The sequence below is a fragment of the Danio rerio genome, chromosome 10 (genome assembly GCF_049306965.1).
Source record: "Danio rerio strain Tuebingen ecotype United States chromosome 10, GRCz12tu, whole genome shotgun sequence".
NCBI lineage: Eukaryota > Metazoa > Chordata > Actinopteri > Cypriniformes > Danionidae > Danio > Danio rerio.
Window position 1 is genome coordinate 28,481,413 of NC_133185.1, and position 17,575 is coordinate 28,498,987.

At 35.4% G+C, this 17,575-nt stretch overlaps 3 protein-coding genes across 24 annotated transcripts in view; 2 read left to right on the forward strand and 1 right to left on the reverse strand.

Moving 5' to 3' along the window:
- Positions 1-17,575, reverse strand: part of cadm2a (cell adhesion molecule 2a) — an 877,490-nt gene that overhangs the window by 327,747 nt on the left and 532,168 nt on the right.
- LOC101884526 (CD209 antigen-like protein C) lies at positions 263-4,889 on the forward strand. Its single transcript, XM_021472270.3, has 5 exons — positions 263-616; positions 715-996; positions 1,128-1,255; positions 1,383-1,492; positions 3,776-4,889. Exons 1-5 carry the CDS (start codon positions 457-459, stop codon positions 3,903-3,905), a joined length of 810 nt encoding a protein of 269 aa, XP_021327945.1. The 5' UTR covers positions 263-456; the 3' UTR covers positions 3,906-4,889.
- LOC103911745 (C-type lectin domain family 17, member A-like) lies at positions 6,019-9,253 on the forward strand. The gene is made up of 5 exons (XM_021472269.3): positions 6,019-6,426; positions 6,544-6,837; positions 6,966-7,093; positions 7,198-7,295; positions 7,373-9,253. The coding sequence occupies exons 1-5, from the start codon at positions 6,405-6,407 to the stop codon at positions 7,497-7,499; spliced, it is 669 nt and encodes a 222-aa protein (XP_021327944.1). The 5' UTR covers positions 6,019-6,404; the 3' UTR covers positions 7,500-9,253.

Genomic DNA, 17,575 nt, shown 5'->3' on the forward strand with positions numbered 1-17,575 from the left:
TCTCTCGGAATTTATTTTATTTTATTTTATTTTATTTTATAATTTTCTTTTCGGCTTAGTCCTTTTATTAATCTGAGGTCGCCACAGCGGAATGAACCACCAACTTATTCAGCATGTGTTTTACACAGCTGATTTAATTTAATTTAATTTAATTTAATTTAATTTAATTTAATTTAATTTAATTTAATTTAATTTTGCAACTTATTTGAATTAGTTTTAGTATATTGGTTTAAATGTTTAGCTACATGCCTATTAGGCTAAAAAAAATAAAATAAATAAAAAACATTTCACAGATAAGGAAAAAGATCTCTATCATTTCTTAGCAAAACATTTTTTCAAATTTGTAAGTAGACAGGATATAACTGCTCAGTGCGGTTACAGTGGTGTAGTTAAAGTTGAGCCTCAAACAGCATCTACACACAGTGGTGCCATCCACACACACAACTACCTTACAAAATGGCCTCTAAAAGACCCAAAATCTACAAGAAGGATAATGCCAATGAGACAGGCAAGATGGACAGAAAAGATGTTGAGGAGAAGATCGCAGTCGTGAGAAGCCGCCATGTCAGGACAGAAGCAGAGAACGCCTCACGACACCAAACAAGCAAACACACAGGTACTGGGACACTCTTTCATTAATTTAACTTAAACTAAAACACACGCAATTAAGTTATATGAGTGTTTAAAAATTGTCTGTTTTCATGCCTGTTCTAGATTATTTGAGGATCCGAAAAGCAGCTCCAGTGTGTTTGGTGCTGATGTGTGTTGCTATGCTGACTGTTGTCATAGTGATGGCTGTCAATCTCTACACGATGATTGAAGAGTTTTACGTCAAAAACACAAACCACACCAATGAGATAAAAACCTTAAAACAAATAAAAGAAAACTTACAACGCGTTATTAAAAATTTAGCAGAAAGTAACAAAGCCCTAAAGGAAGAAAATCCAAAAATACATCAAAAAGTGGAAGAACTAAGGAAACAGATTAATAAAATGGGTAATAAAGAAGGACATTCATATTATTGATTTTTTTTTGCAATGTGCTTTGTATGACTTGTTATAACCAGCCTGCGTAAAGCAGTGCGGATAAGCATAAAGATCTAATTGTTGACCTGATTGTGTTTAAAGATGGATGGCGGTGCAATCAATCCAGTCTTTACTTCATTTCATCTGAGAAGAAAAACTGGACTGAGAGCAGACGAGACTGCAAAGAGAGAGGAGCAGACCTGATCATCATAGAAAGTAAAGAGGAACAAGTGAGTGAAGGAAAATGTGTCAGTAAGCAAGCAGTAAACTATGGCTTAAGTTTAAAAAAATTGGTTTGGTTTTATGCACACGTTTGTTAATTCAAAAATATTTTATATATATATTTTGTATTAATAGGAGTTTGTAGAAAGAGAAATTGGTGTTTCTGATTCAGTCTGGATTGGTCTGACTGACAGTGAGTTGGAGGGCACATGGACATGGGTTAACGGCACTAGTCTGTCCCCAGGGTAAGAAATCATTGAATTGATTTATTTGATTTAGGTTTAAATATTTAACCTGTTAACTATTTAAACCTAATTGAACTGCACTCTTCAAAATTGTGACCGTAATAATTTTTTTTTTCTTATTTTTGGAAGCTGTAAAAGTGTTGTTTTTGGCTTTAGGTAAGAAACCTACAATGATAAAAATATTAATTGGATTTACATTTACAATTTTGGTAACACTTAATTAAATAATGGTCCATTAGTTAATGTTAGATACTGTATTTACTAACACAAACAAACCATTAGTAGTATATTTATTATAGTATCTATTCATATTTGTTAATTTAGTTAATGTTATTAAAGTTAAATAACATTAGTTCAGGTTAACTTAGTGTATCAACTAATGTTACCAAATACAGCTTTGGATTTAATTATCACATTAGTTAATGTTGAACTATGATTAATTAATGCTTTATACTTAATTAATGTTAATAAACACATTAACTAATGGAGCATTATTTTAAGTGTTACCTTTTTTTGTGATTGCAAACAATTTATATGGGCTGAGTTTAAACAAACAAGTTGAATTCTGTAATGTTTAACTTAATTTGTATATTTAAATTCAGTTTATATAAACTGTTTGCAATTTGCAATGAACCATTTTTTTCAGTGTAATCAGGGCGTCTACAGGTTTTACCATGTCAAATTTAAAAAATGTTAAGACCACGAAGAATGAAATTTTAGACGAATGCAGGACTAGATGCTAAGGATTTTAAATGGCCCAGCAGAAAAAAAAAAAGTAATAATTAGGAATTTCTTAGACATATATTTTAAATAATGTCTCAAAACAAGCAGACCTTATAGTTGTATGCATACAGTTGAAGTCAGAATTATTAGCCCCCCTTTGATTTTATTTAAATTTTTTTAAATATTTCCCAAATTATGTTTAACAGAGCAATGAACTTTTCACAGTATGTCTGATAATATTTAATTTTTTTCTGGAGAAAGTCTTATTTGTTTTGTTTTGGCAAGAATAAAAAGCAGTTTTTATTTTTTTAATAACCATTTTAAGGTTAAAATTATTAGCCTCTTTAAGCTATTTTTTTTCCGATAGTCTACTGAACAAAGAATTGTTATAAAATAACTTGCCTAATTACCCTAACCTGCCTAGGTTATGTTCAACATAACTTAAAAAATAACTCTTTAAAAACTAAATGTTTGCACAACAATAAATATTAGTTATGAGTAGTTTTGCTAAAAGTTTTATTGAGACGCGTTGTTGGTGATTGGATGTGTTTTAAATTAATTAGGTGGCTTTATATAAACAAAGAAAAATTAAAACCTTTTTTAAATGATTTAAGACATACAAGAAAATATTTCAGTAAATTTAAGACATGTTAAAGCCTAAAATTGTGTTTTTGAAATGTAAGACTTTTTAAGACCCCGCAGATACACGAGTAATTGAACCACGCGGATCAATATTGTGATTGTGCCTTTTTATTATTTCTGGAAGCTCTAAAAGTGTTGATTTTGCAATTTTAATTAGAAATGTAATGTGTTTAATTTAGTTAGAAATTTCTAGAAAAAAGTTCTAAAGAGTAAAATGTACTTAAATTGCAAGAAAAAAATAAAAATTATATTGGTTAAGTTAGTTAAGACAAAACTGACACATAAATAAACAACAATAACAAATAAAAAAGCCTTGTCTAGAATGTATTTATTCATCCAACTACCCACTTACTAGTTTAATAACTTGTTTAATACTAGTTTAACAATTCGTATGTATTTTATAACGGGAAAAAAGGTTACAGTACAGGTCTTTGAGTTCAGTAATCACGTGCACCATACAAATACAGAGTGTTTTTCACCAGTGCATTTGTAGAACTTAATTGTTTATTCTAGTTTAAGTGGATGCTTTAATAAAACAAATAAAACAAATGTTCCATTACATCACACATTACGTATAAAATTGAAAAAAGGATTTGTGTTGTTACTTTCAAACTGATGTTTTTATTTATTTTTTTGTGACCAAAACAGAGGTAACTGTCAAAGCATAAGTTTTGTGTGCCCTTAAATTTATATAAACATAGTTGCTCTTCTATCAAACTCTGTGCATCGTTGCAACCATATTTGGCCTAGCCATTTTATACATTTATGTAATTGTATAAACCTTTAAAATACTATTGAAATTAGAAAGAAGGCTTTGGGAGAGTAAAGTCTTTTTCTTTTGGGCGAGTTAGACTTAACTATACAGTCAGTTTTATTTCACACAGAAAGTAGACCTATAATGCTGATCTGTTGTTGCAGGTTCTGGGGAGCAGGAGAACCAAGTGGTACCAGCACTAATGATGAAGACTGTGCCGTTAATCTGCCTTTAGGCTTTGGGGATTACCCCTGTAAAAACACATTTAAATGGATATGTGAGCGACAAAATTAAACAAATAAGAAGGATTTCATTAATTAAAGGGTAAAAATGGAGCTGTTACAACATTGTCTCATTTGACTTTTTTTAAAAACAGCCCCACAAGTTCTCATGAAATAAAAATCTGTAGCATAAAATATTAATAATTGTTTAAGATTTCATTATAATTTGTGATACACTCAATTGCAAAATTATTCATACCACTGGTAAATTCTGACTTAATGTTACTCTAATTCAACCAGCAAGTTTTCTTCTGAACTGAAATGACACAGGCTTCTCCTCAAAGATAATAAGTGAAAAAAAATCTTAGATTGTTTTTATAGATTTGAACAAAAAAGTGAGAATTTGTTTGAGGTATGAATTATTTTGAGCTTGTCTGTTTGTGTAGCTTTTCATATTTCCAAAGCGGAAGTGTATACATGTTTCAATATTAGTGTACAAACTAAGTAAGTTTGGGACATGGCAATTTGTTTAATTATTTTATTTGTTTTATCATTAAATTTAGTATTTTTGTGTCTTGATATGTATTGCTTTTTGAGTTGTCTGAAATCTCATTCAGAATTATGAACATGAATTATGAATTTTAAATTCAACTGTTTTTTCTTGTTTTTTTTTTTGTATGATTTACTAATGTGATTTTTGGTGAATTACAATGAATTCAATACTGGTCAACTTTACACACAGCATGCCGGACCTGTTAATATCACAAATGTGCTATGACATAAATGTATATTTGAATAGTGTTGGAAATTAAATGAACTACTAATATTAAATATTTTTGTGTGATTTTCATAATGCCATTTAATTTTTGTTGTATTACAATTTCCTCAATTCAGTGCCATTTGACACAACATACCTAAACACCTAAACAAAAAACATGCCACTATATCTTCAGATCTACTTGAGATACCAGAACTAGTTTAAGTCACACAAGGCAAGTTGGCAAGGAAATGGACGTGAGTTGATACTAAAAATGAATCATTAATAAAAATAGAAAAATTATATATATAGATTATATATTTTATATATATATATATATATATATATATATATATATATATATATATATATTCATTCATTCATTTTCTTTTGGGCTTAGTCCCTTTGTTAATGTGGTGTTGCCACAGTGGAATGAACTGCCAACTTATCCAGCATGTGTTTTATGCAGCGGACGCCCTTCCAGCTGCAACCCCTACTCTGGGAAATATCCATACACACTCATTCACTAAGAACAATTTAGCCTACCCAATTCACCTGTACTGCATTTCTTTGGACTGTGAGGGAAACCTGAGCACCCGTGACCTACTGGGCCACTGCGTCACCCTACATATATATATACAAGAGACTACATGATTCCTGATAGTTGCATTAATGGTCTCACATCTAATTTTTGGCTAATAAAATTAATAATAAAATTTGGCTAATATATATATATATATATATATATATATATATATACATATGTACATATATATATATATACATATATATATATATATATATATATATATATATATATATATATATATGTTATACATTACTCATTAATGTATACATGCAATGTTGACAGTAATTATTAAGAAAGATGCTGTTTTGAATTAGTAAAATGTGCTTGGGATTATCTTTTTATCACCCTGCATAGTGCACACATACTGTATTTGACCTGATTTCGACACCAACTTTAAGAATGGGTTTTAACTACAGCTGATCTAACTGTAGTTCTGCTAAATGACTAAAAAAAAGTTGTCAGTATGGTAGAAAACTGAACATTTTCAGTCAATTAGTTCATCCTTCTGTAATCTTATATCAAAAACAGAAATTATGTCAGTTTATATTATTCTTAAATCATTTAATTTTCAAATACTAAGTGCTTACTTTTGATTTAACTTCATCACTTAATAGCTCAATTTAGCAATTTAAAATAGTCACATACTAGCAACGCTCTCCAACAAATTTAGCTACTATAACTGTCCTTATTTCGGTTTTTGGTATAAGATTGCTGAAGGATGTTTTGACTACAGATGTACCTTTTTATACCATCATTCTTATTACCTTTTTAGTAATTTGGCAGAACTACAATAAGATCTGCTGTAGTTTAAACACATTATTATAGTTGGTGCCGGGACAAGAAACTAATGGATGCATAGTTGAAAAGTATAAGATCAGATATATGTCAAAACTCTAAACCGATTCAAGAATGAATTATGTGATTGGCTCCTTACAATTCCTTAAAATTGCAGTCTTATGATTATATTTGGAGCTGAAAACATATAAAAATACATTTAAAAAAATAATAGAATTCTTTTCAGAAGTGCTATCCATGCATAACATTCTGTTGTTGGACTGTTAAAATGGAATCTTACAAGATAGATAGACAGATAGATAAACAGAGGATACGACTGCTCAGTGTGGTTATAGTGGCGCAGTTAAAGTTGAGCCTTTTAAAGTATCAGTACACACCAGTGCAGTTCACACACAAGCAACTTACAACAATCTTGCTTAAAGAGACTGAAAATGTGCAAGACAACCAGCAAAGGTAACGAAACTTGTTTTTACAAAACAATTAACCACATTGAATTTTAGTCATGCAAATGTCAAGCCTTGATATTTAAGTATTACAAAACATTTGTCAATATATACATGTCATTTTCAGGAAGTGATTCTGTGAGGAATAAAACATACAAAAAAGTGACAGCATATTTGGTGCTGCAGTGCATTCTCCTGCTGGAGGCCATTATATTGCTGAGTATTGAGCACAAAACTAAGGCTGACATATATGAGAACGGAGAGGAAAACTTTGCAAACCAAAAGAATACTTTACGTGAGGAAATCGAAAACTTGGAAACAAAAAAAGATGGATTACAGCAAGAAAACAATAATGCAAATAAGCAAAAACAACAGTTAAAAGAAGAGGAAAAAGCACTGCTAAAACATCTTCATGGAATGGGTAATCTCGACCTGCACTTAAACTATGCAATGTTTAGTTTTAAAAAGATGTGTAAACTGTCATTAGTTAGCTTCGGTTAAAAGTAGACAAGAATGAAGAGTTTGTAACTAAACTGGTTGTGTTACCAGATGGATGGATGTGCTATCAATCAGTTTTTTACTACATGTCCACTGAGACGAAGAACTGGACTGAGAGTAAAAAAGACTGTGAACAAAGAGGAGCAAGTCTGATGATTATAAACAGTAAAGAGGAACATGTGAGTGAAATATTGATGAGCTAATTGATTGATTGATTGATTGATTGATTGATTGATTGATTGATTGATTGATTGATTTTATTTCAATTATTTCCCATAAATAGAAGTTTTTTAAATCTGATGCTAATGTTTGGATTGGTCTGACTGACAAAAATGAAGAGAGGAAATGGAAATGGGTTGATGGCAGCGAACTGGCCACTGGGTGAGATTGTAATTAATAAATTAATAATTCTCACAGTCAGTGTCATATCACACTAAACAGCTAATGTTGATCTGCAGTTTCAGCTCCTGGGGGCCTGGAGAACCAAATGGACTTCAAGGAGAGAGCTGTGCTGCATCGTTTTCAGCAGAATTGTATGATTTTTCATGCAGCGAGACTTTTAATTGGATTTGCGAGAGAAAATAATCCGAAAAGCTTTCATTTGTGAGCTAAAAGTAGTAAGATGGTAAAAAAAGATGTATTTTGCTAGAAATATATGCATACATATGCAGTTGAAGTCAGAATTATAAGGCCCACTATGAATTTTTTTTCTTTTATTAATATTTCCCAAATGATGCATAACAGAGCAAAGACATTTTTATATAGATAATATTTTTTCTACTGGAGGAAGTCTTGTTTGTTTTATTTTGACTAGAATAAAAGCAGTTTTTAATTTTTTAAACACCGTTTTAGGGACAAAATTATTAGCCCCTTTTAGCCAATGTTTTTTCGATAGTCCACAGAACAAACTATCGTTATTCAGTTACTTGCCTAATTACCCTAACCTGCCTAGGTAACCTAATTAACCCAGTTAAACCTTTAAATGTTACTTTAAGCTGTTTAGAAGGGTCTTATGTTTAGAAAAACATTATTTTCTGTCATCATGGCAAAGACAAAATAAATCAGCTATTAGAAATGAGTTATTAAAACTATTATGTTTAGAAATGTGTCGAAAAAAAAATCTTCTCTCTGTTAAACAGACATTAGGGGAAAAAAATAAACGGGGTCTAATAATTCAGGGGGGCTAAAAATTTTGACTTCAACTGTTGCTGTATACCTTTGTTGTGAGCCATACAGTGCCACTACAAAAAATGTGTTTATTAATAAAATTACTCAGCAAATCTATTAGTTTCTTTTTATTTTGTTGGTGTATGTGTACAGCTTCTCAGTTTTCACAGTTACAGATAGCACTACTCAGCATGGTAATTAAAAAAATGTTCTGTTTGAAAATAGAGAAGTGGGGAAAACTCAAACTATATTTACAAAAAGGATTGACCTAAAACATATGTATATTCAACATTATTATACTTCACAATTTTATCAGTCTGCTTTTAATTGAGGGTCTTTTAACATGAGTTAGAAAAGATGCTGCATTAAACAATTTATTAGAGGAAATGTTTTTTACTGATTCGTATCACTTCCTCTTAGATGTTTTTAGTCAGCATTTTAAAGGCTCCCTTGAAAGATGCACACTTTGTTGCTTATCTAAAATTCAACTGCTTTACCCATAAAGATACTGATTGCTCTTAGACATTTGCTAGTTACAAATTTTACACTCGCTTTAGATAAAGACTGCAGTCATAAATGTATAGAGTTTTTGGCTCATTAAAAATGCATGTTTCTTCACCAATTTAACTTTACGCTTGATCTTAAAATCATCTATTTAAAAAGAAATGGAAATCAGAAGGATTGAAAGTGTAAATGTAAAAAGCTTTCATGTTTTGTTTTTATTTTGTTTGTTTGTTTGTTTTCCGCAACAAGCCTCAATATTGATTTCGCCACTGCAAAAAGATATAACAGTGGGTCTGCTACAAGCCTTGATCAACTCTAGCATCCAAAAACAACACACAAATATATTACTCTTAAATGCCGTGAGACATTTTGACTTTAGTGGTCTCTACTTAAAGCCAAGATAACTAAAGTGCAAAATATACTTTCAAAGTCAAGTAATGAACCAGAGCAGACTCAAAAACATTATAACTTGTTATTTTAGATATTTTAGAGTTTTAGAGCACTTGTCAATAAAACTATTACAGAACAGATAAACAGAGATAGTGAAAAGAAGATGAGTATCAGCTAAAAAATAATTCTGTTCCATTTACCTAATATATGAACTTACCTATGTTCATGGCTGGGCTATGGTTGTGGCCTTATCGTGAACTTTATAAGGAAATAATTGCAAAAAAAAAATAATAATAATAAAAGAAAGAATAAGAGCAATAAAAGTATAATCCAAAAAGTTTCATTTGAAAGATACACTACTGTAAGCCTCTTTCCCTGACGGATAATAAAGTCATTTTGTCAAAATACAGACACTAGGGCGTTCTTAAGAGTGATTCCTAGTGTAAGCATTTTGAGACAATATTCAAGTGATCTACGTGTTCCTGACCATAAGTGAACACTTGAAATGCAATTCAAGTTCAGTTTTTTTGAGACAACATGCAGCATCCAGTAACTTTATCAGAATTGTTCAAATTTCATACAAACTCCATACTGTCTCCTGTTATAGGACAGAATACTTGAAAAAAAAAACTTTGCATTAATTACATTAATCATAATACATACCTAATCATATATAGCTGTCAGCATTTTGCAGTACTGTGTTTTATTCAATTGCTATGATAAAAAGTATTACCATTACACTGTACCGTTTCATGTTGAAGTCTTTAGCACATAGGTCTCAAACTCAGTTCCTAGAGAGCCGCAGCTCTGCACAGTTTTGCTCCAACACTAATCAAACACAGCTGATTTAAAAGTGTCTAGTAGTCTTGAACACCTTGATTAGCTGAATCAGCTGTGTTTAATTAGGGATGGAGCAAACTGTACAGAGCTGCGGCTCTCCAGCAATTGAGTTTGAGGCTTATGCAAATTATCTGTTGACATTGGTGTTGTATTGTCCTCAGTGTGCGAATTGTACTTTGGTGATCGGGGGGTCATCTTTTTCGCTATTGTTAGTTTGTGTAATACATGCTTTAGTGAATTAAAGTTATAATTTTTTATCACATCTAATTAATTAATAGTTTTTAATGTTTTGTGGGATAGGCTATTAAGTGTATTCTGACCTGTTTAGCTATTTCCGCCTTACTTTATGTCAAACTATACAAACTACGCAACTAATTTGACTTTACTTTGAGGCTTTATGTCAAAACAAACACTAATTTTATGAGAAATCAGTCTTGTGAACTGTTATAGTGCTCTAAATCTGCTGGATTCAGACTGTTGAATGATGTTTTTCTCGCATAGACTGATTAGCGGGATTATACATTCACAATGGTATGAACCGTTATAGGGGTGGTCAATTGGATATCTATAATTTTAATTATTAACATTATTATTTAAAACACAGGTCATAGTGACCCCCCCCCCCCCCCCCCCCCCCCCCACCCCAATACATCTTGTTTTTGACGTCCTTAAGGAAAGATCAAACTTTAGTTAGGGTGGTCAATCCTCCCCAAACCCCACTGTAATTCGCACACTGAATGTCCCGTCCCTCCGCTACTATGATTGGATGGCCATCTCAAATAGATGTTGCGGTTTTCAACTTGCAAAGGCTAAAAAAAAAACAAAAAAAAAACAACAATAACCACAACCACAGAAAACAAATCCTCAGCTAGAGCAAAATATTTTCGGTGGCCGTGCACCCTAAATGTTAGCCCCCCAAAAATGGACAGAAAATGTTTTTGGGTGGACTCCACTGAAGACCAAAATTATGGCTTCAGTTTATATTGTTCAACTGTTAAAATCATTTGGGGGAATTTGTTCAAGGAGACAGATAAGAAAGCGTTTAAGGAGAGAGAAAAACATTAAGGATGTACTATAACATGTTGGCTGCCTTTTTGAAGTCAATTATATAAAAAGTAAAACATCTATAAATAAATGTAAATGCTACTTTGAGTCAATAACTCAGGATTCAAGCCAACTAGGCCAAACCTCCTTCTGTGGATGAGATGATCCAAACCAAACAAAAGGATACTTGAGAGAGAAAAAGAACCAAGGTTAAACTTGTCAGGTCATGAGAATGGCTGCAAGCAGACAGGAAGCTGGACTCAATCCGAGGGAATTATGGCAGAGTAGGTATAACAATGCAAGGATCTCACGGTGAGGCAATTTCCACAACAGTAAATAAGCTTGCCACTAATTTGTAGATGACCAAGGAAAAGTGTCCCCATTGACCTAAATTCACCCTAGTTGACATTAGTTCACATATTTTTTGAGATTTTCAATAAATCAAAGTGTGATTAAAAAGAGGAGATGCTGATTTGATTGTCCAGAAGGACTTGACACCTGGCCACACATCCAAAAGTACTAACACCTTGTTTAAGGACTATGGTTTCCCTTGTATTTAATTGACCATGCAGCAAATTTGCCCGACCAATAAATTACAGAAAATCTATGCAGTGTTTTGAAGTGGAAGATGTGAGATACCAGACCCAACAACGGAGAAGAGCCGAAGGTTATTTATCAGAGAAACCTGGGCTTCATAACACCTCAACAGTGCCACAGACTGATCACCTCATGTCATGCCACGTTGCTGAGGTAATTTGTGCAAAAACATAGCCCAGACCAAGTATTGAGTGTTATATGTGTTCCTACTTTTCAGTAGTTCAACACTTCTGTGTTAAAAAGGTAATTTTCTGATACAATGAATTGTAGGATTGCACTAGCTGTAAGCCTTAATCATTGAAATCAAAAGAAATACACACTTGGAATAAATCAGTCTGTGTGTAATAAATCAACATTTAATCAGGGGAATTAATCAACTGTTCGATGACATTTTAACTTATTGAGATGCACCTGTAATTATTGATGATCTGATTGGATTAATGAAATAATTATAATTTGAATATTGACCTTTGCATTTTTACAACGTTTTTGAACAAAGTTAAGTTTGACACCTTCAACAAGTTTATGTACACTGTTCTACTTATGGGTGTGTGGGTGTCAAGTCTGAGAGGAAGACGTGTAATATTTTTAAAAGAGCAAATATCTGTAGGTCACCGAACAAAACTAAACAGAGCTGTGAACCTCAACGGATCTACAAAGAAACAGCATTCAGGAGAAGAGAATTAAATATAATTTATTTTCAGGTAATGTCAACCTCAATGTCCAAACAAATTTTTTAAAAGTGCAGAGGAAATAATGACTTAAAAGTGACATGCAAGGTACTTCAATACTGGATAAAAGTTTACAATACAGAACTACTTTTAACTACTTTTCAACAAACGCATTTACTATATAAAAAGTGCACCTGTAGTACAGTGCAGTAATATAAGAATACCATTTCATAATAATGAACCACAGCAAATGGTTACAAGAATTAATTTTAAACTGGTGTTTTTAGCATTCCACCAGGATATCACACTCTTGACCAGAGTGGTGCATTCCGAAAAGTATAAAAAACCTTAAAGCAGAAGTTTGGAGGCGAGTAGTTCACTTCGGGAAACAACTCTCACATTTATGTTCAGCAGACAAAGTATGTCTTTTTACGGCAATCTGAATATTGTCGAGATGCATGGGACGGAAAGACAAGAGAAAGAGGAGATCTATGCTAGAATAGATCCCATAAGTCTTGATGTCAGAACAGAAATGGAGATCTTGGTCACCAAGAAAAACCAGACACCTCAACACACAGGTACTGAGACTCACTTCATTATGACAATAGCCCTTATGGACATTTCAGATATTTTTTTCAGAAAAATTGGTCTTAATATCTTAAATAATACCTCTTCAGGAAGTGATTCAGGGAGGATGAGAATCTCTAGAGCAGCTTCAGTGTGTTTGGTGCTGCTGTGTTTTCTTCTGCTGACTGCAGTCATAGTGCTGAGTGTCTTCATCTATACAAACAACACATACTACACTGAAGAGAGAGATGGGCTACCAGACAAGACTGCCAACCTCACAGGAGAGAGAAACCAATTACTGATCAGACATACTAATCTAACAATACAGACGCATAATTTAACAAAAGAGGCAGACCAACTGAAAAACAAGAATATTGGCCTCGCAAAAGACAGAGATCAGCTTAGAACCAAGAATATGGACCTTGCAAAAGAGAGAGACCAACTTCAAAACAGGAATACCAACCTCGCAAAAGAGAGAGACCAGCTAAAAACCAAGATCATGCAACTGACTCAAGAGAAAAACACACTATTATCAAATAACAATAAACTGACTGAAGAAAAAGACCTGTTAAGTCAGGAGAAAAATGAACTGTTGAAAAGTCTTCGGGACAAGGGTAAATATGAAACCTATTTTTACTAAATTACTTAAAATTAAAAACGAAAATATGCATTACCGATAATTTAGGTTAAAACTAAAGGCCCAGGTACACTTCAAACTAAGTTATTTTTTGTTCTTTTATAGAACTTCTTTTGGCTGGATTTTGTTCAAAATGACAGCATTTCAATTTTTTTTTCCAATTTCGCTTGAAGTATACTGAGGCTTTAAGGGTGTGTTCACACCTTGGTAGGTCAACTAAAATAATCTCTAAGGGTGAACCTCATTTGCAATCCAGATAAGTACACAGGCCACTGAAAATATGTTGTGGTTCAGCATAATTTTTTTTCTCTGGAAATGTAGCCTAGAATCAGATTTTCATGTCTGTAAATACACATTGTTTTACACATTTTATAAACTGATATTTTATAAACTCTCAACTGATAAGAAACAATACACAAATGTTCAACGAGTGCATTTATTGCAGAACACAACATTGTTTTTGAGGTTCAAAAAGTTCACAAAAACATGTGTCGGTTTTAATAGGACAATGTAAATGCTACAGTAAGGGGAACAGGATCAAATGTATCTTTTTTATTGTGTTTTTCCAGATCTAATAACATAGGAGAGGCAAACTACAAGTGTGAACACACTCTGGGTATGAGAATAAATTGCTAAAAGTTAAACTTTGTTTTAACAGATGAATGGATTTACTACCAGTCGAGTCTTTACTTCATTTCCTCTGAGTCGAAGACCTGGGCTGAGAGCAGAAGATACTGTACAGAGAGAGGAGCAGATCTGATCATCATAAACAACAGAAAAGAACAAGTGAGTGGAGCAAACTTTGTAAATATGTGATATGAAGAACAGCTCTTTATGTGTTATCTCATCATTTCAGGAATTGATAAAGAAAATGCCTTCTGATAATAAATTCTGGATTGGTCTGACTGACCGTGATGAGGAGGGCAGATGGAAATGGGTTGATGGCAGTGCCCTGATGATCTCTGGGTGAGAACTCACTGAGTTAACCCTTTTATTTTATTCAATTGATACTTTTACCTAAAGGAACTGCACTGAAGATCTAACGCTGATCTGAATTTCAGGTTCTGGAATCCTTCAGAGCCTAACAGCTATGGGGGATATGATGAAGACTGTGTTCTAACTTATCCAAGAGGATGGGCTGATTTTTCCTGTAATCAAGCTCATAAATGGATATGTGAGAAGATCATTTTAAAATAATTAATCAAATAACTTTTAGTTTATGTAATACAATTCATAAAGATTAATTATTCCTAACAGCAAGTAAGTTTAAAAGAACTGCAACTACATTTTGTTTGGACATAAAGATCAGAAACAGCAGTCAATTAAAGTCAAGTATGAGTAATGTAAATTAAAATAGCTTAATATATTTAATGGAAAGGATGAAATTATTTAAAGGAACCACACTAAGGGTGCTTTCATACCTGGCTTGTTGGTTCAATATAGCAGGCAGTTCCCCTTCTAGGGAACTTCAACACTGCGTCTAACCAGAACGCTAGGGGAACACCTCTTTTATACGCGTCTTGAAGCACATGTGAAATCAATCTAATGTAATTAAGCAGGTGTCGTCAGACCAGAGAGTATAAAAGCCTGTACTGAGCATTCAGTATCAACTTCTTTGCTTTCAAGAAGCACGCACGTGAAAATACACCCTCTTTCTGTGAACTTTCATTACTGATTTGCATACACAAAATACAAAAAAACTGACAACTTACTTTTTTATTTTGGTATGGCAGAGAAAAACTTTAAACGTTGTGTGCCTCCATGCCCTCGCTTTATTACGGCTGGTGACTCACATGATTTGTGTTTAGAGTGTTTGGGAGAAGAGCATGCCCTGGTAGCATTTGAGAATGCTGACTGTGGACACTGTGACGTTCTCTCCCGTAAAGAGCTGCGCAGTCAGAGAGAGTTCTTTAATAAAGCTCCCGTGGCGCACGCTCCTCGCGGTTCGGGTCCCGCTCGTGCTGAGGCTGAGCGTCGACTTCGGTCGTGGGGTTCGCAGCTAGATCTGGCGGATGAGATGGAGACGGACTCTGTCCTTTCTCTCTCTGGATCCGTGAGATCTAATCCTCCTTCGGGAGCGTCAGAAGCACGCTCTGCGGTTTCTTCTGCGCCTCGTGGGAGGGCGGCGTCCTCCGTTTCCGAGGAAACCGAGGCGCCGCAGCAACAAATAAAAAGAGGGTCGGGGAATCTGCCGCCCCAGTCAGTGGAATATGAGGAGTTAGTGGAGGTGATTTCACGTGCTGCTGACAGGTTCGAAGTAATAGATTGGCAGCCAGCACGTGAGCAGCAGCAGCTGCGTCTGACAGGAATGCTGGATGAGAGAGAATTACCCAGCAGAGTAGATCCTCCACTAAGGGACCTCCCCTTTTGTCCCGAACTACATGATGCGGTTTCTAAATCATGGAAAAATCCGTATTCAGCATGGTTAATGACACCAAAAACAGCTATTTATTCAGCAGTTCGTGGGCTAGGGGAAAAGGCATGTACAGTAATGCCAATGATAGAAGAGGACTTAGCGTGTCATCGTCGTTCAGATCTAAAATCTGCAAGGGTCCCTCCTTTGTTGTCGAGACCATTAAGAGTAACATCGGGTCTAGTCAGTAAAGCATATATGACGGCTGGTCAGTCTGTTGGATGCCTGCACACCATGTCAGTGCTGCAGGCATATCAGGCTGACCTAATTAAAGAGTGCCTAGATGGTGGGGGAGCAACACCCGAACAGCTTCGAGAAGCTCTTCGGGCGTCAGATCTAGCTTTAAAAGCTACTAAAGAGGCAGCCTCTAGTTTGGGGCGATCTATGGCTACCCTGGTGGCTACTGAGCGGCACCTCTGGCTGACACAAGCAGAAGTGTCAGAAACCGATAGAGCTATTCTTATGGACGCTTCAATATCGAGCTCAGGGCTCTTCGGTGACGCCGTTGATCGCGTCGCCGAATCCCTCGACAGAGTTAAAAAACGCTCTAGCTCCCTCGGGGACTTTCTCCCCCCAAGATCAAAAAGTCAGGGCCAGCCGTCAACCAGCTCCTCATATCATAAAGTACAAAGGATAAAACAAAGTCCTGACGTGTTGGGAGTCAGGCTTTCCAGGGCCCCCCCTGGACACCGAGAGCACCATTCAGCGCTCTCACTGAACCAGGGTCCGCGGAGAAAGGGAGAGACCACCTCACCACGTATGCTGGTGGGGGGCTCTGTGTCTCCCGGGGTGGGCGTTCCTCAGTGTCTGAGGGCATTGGGGGCCCCACCCCCTCTGCAGGGGGGTCAAAGAACAACCAGAGGCCAGTCTCGAGAGGCTGGTACCCCTAGCACATTTTTTGGCAGCGTGGAAACACCTGCCGATGGTGTCCCAGTGGGTCCTGTTCACAGTAGAACATGGCTACAAAATACAGTTTTGTGCACGCCCACCTCGCTTCAACGGTATTGCACCCACCATAGTGAAGCCAGAACAGGCTCTGGTTATGGAACAGGAAGTACTGGCCTCATTAATAAAAGGCGCAATAGAGCGTGTTCTCCCACTCGACAAAGAGTCAGGGTTTTACAGCCGGTATTTTATAGTTCCCAAAAAGGATGGGGGATTGCGTCCCATATTAGATCTGAGAAATCTAAATCGGTCCGTCGAGGCCCTCAGGTTCAGGATGTTAACCATCAAAAACGTGGTGTCACAAATTCAGTCCGAGGACTGGTTTGTGACGATAGACCTGAAAGACGCATACTTCCATATTTCCATCCTTCCCCAACACAGGAAATACCTGAGGTTCGCTTGCGGGGGCGAAGCGTTCCAGTATCGGGTTCTTCCATTCGGCCTAGCTCTGTCACCTCGAACCTTTACCAAAATAGTCGAAGCGGCACTAGCTCCACTTCGTATGCAGGGGATACGTATCCTAAACTACATAGACGGTTGGCTAATTCTAGCTCAGACTCACGATATGGCAGTTCGGCATCGAGATGTCGTTCTCACCCATATCAGAAGGTTGAGGTTTCGGTTAAACACCGCAAGAAGTGTGCTTGTTCCAGCCAGGACGACCATTTCTTTAGGTGTGCTATGGGACTCCATGACGATGCGAGCACGTCTGTCCCCGCCATGAATCGCTTCGATTCAGTCAACCGTACACAGAGTCAAACTAGGCCAGTTCATCACTGTGAAACACTTTCAGAGGTTGTTGGGTCTCATGGCAGCAGCAGCCAGCGTGATTCCGTTCGGTCTGCTGTACATGAGACCCCTGCAGTGGTGGCTCAAATCCAGGGGG

What these genes read in the sequence shown, in the direction of transcription:
- LOC103911745 (XM_021472269.3), top strand. Translation starts at nt 6,405, where the DNA reads ATGTGCAAGACAACCAGCAAAG. An exon ending in GTGCAAGACAACCAGCAAAG is followed by an intron (nt 6,427 to 6,543) that starts GTAACGAAACTT and finishes TGTCATTTTCAG; the next exon opens with GAAGTGATTCTGTGAGGAAT. An exon ending in TAAACAGTAAAGAGGAACAT is followed by an intron (nt 7,094 to 7,197) that starts GTGAGTGAAATA and finishes TCCCATAAATAG; the next exon opens with AAGTTTTTTAAATCTGATGC.
- LOC101884526 (XM_021472270.3), top strand. Translation starts at nt 457, where the DNA reads ATGGCCTCTAAAAGACCCAAAATCTACAAGAAGGATAATGCCAATGAG. An exon ending in GAAACAGATTAATAAAATGG is followed by an intron (nt 997 to 1,127) that starts GTAATAAAGAAG and finishes TTGTGTTTAAAG; the next exon opens with ATGGATGGCGGTGCAATCAA. An exon ending in TAGAAAGTAAAGAGGAACAA is followed by an intron (nt 1,256 to 1,382) that starts GTGAGTGAAGGA and finishes TTGTATTAATAG; the next exon opens with GAGTTTGTAGAAAGAGAAAT.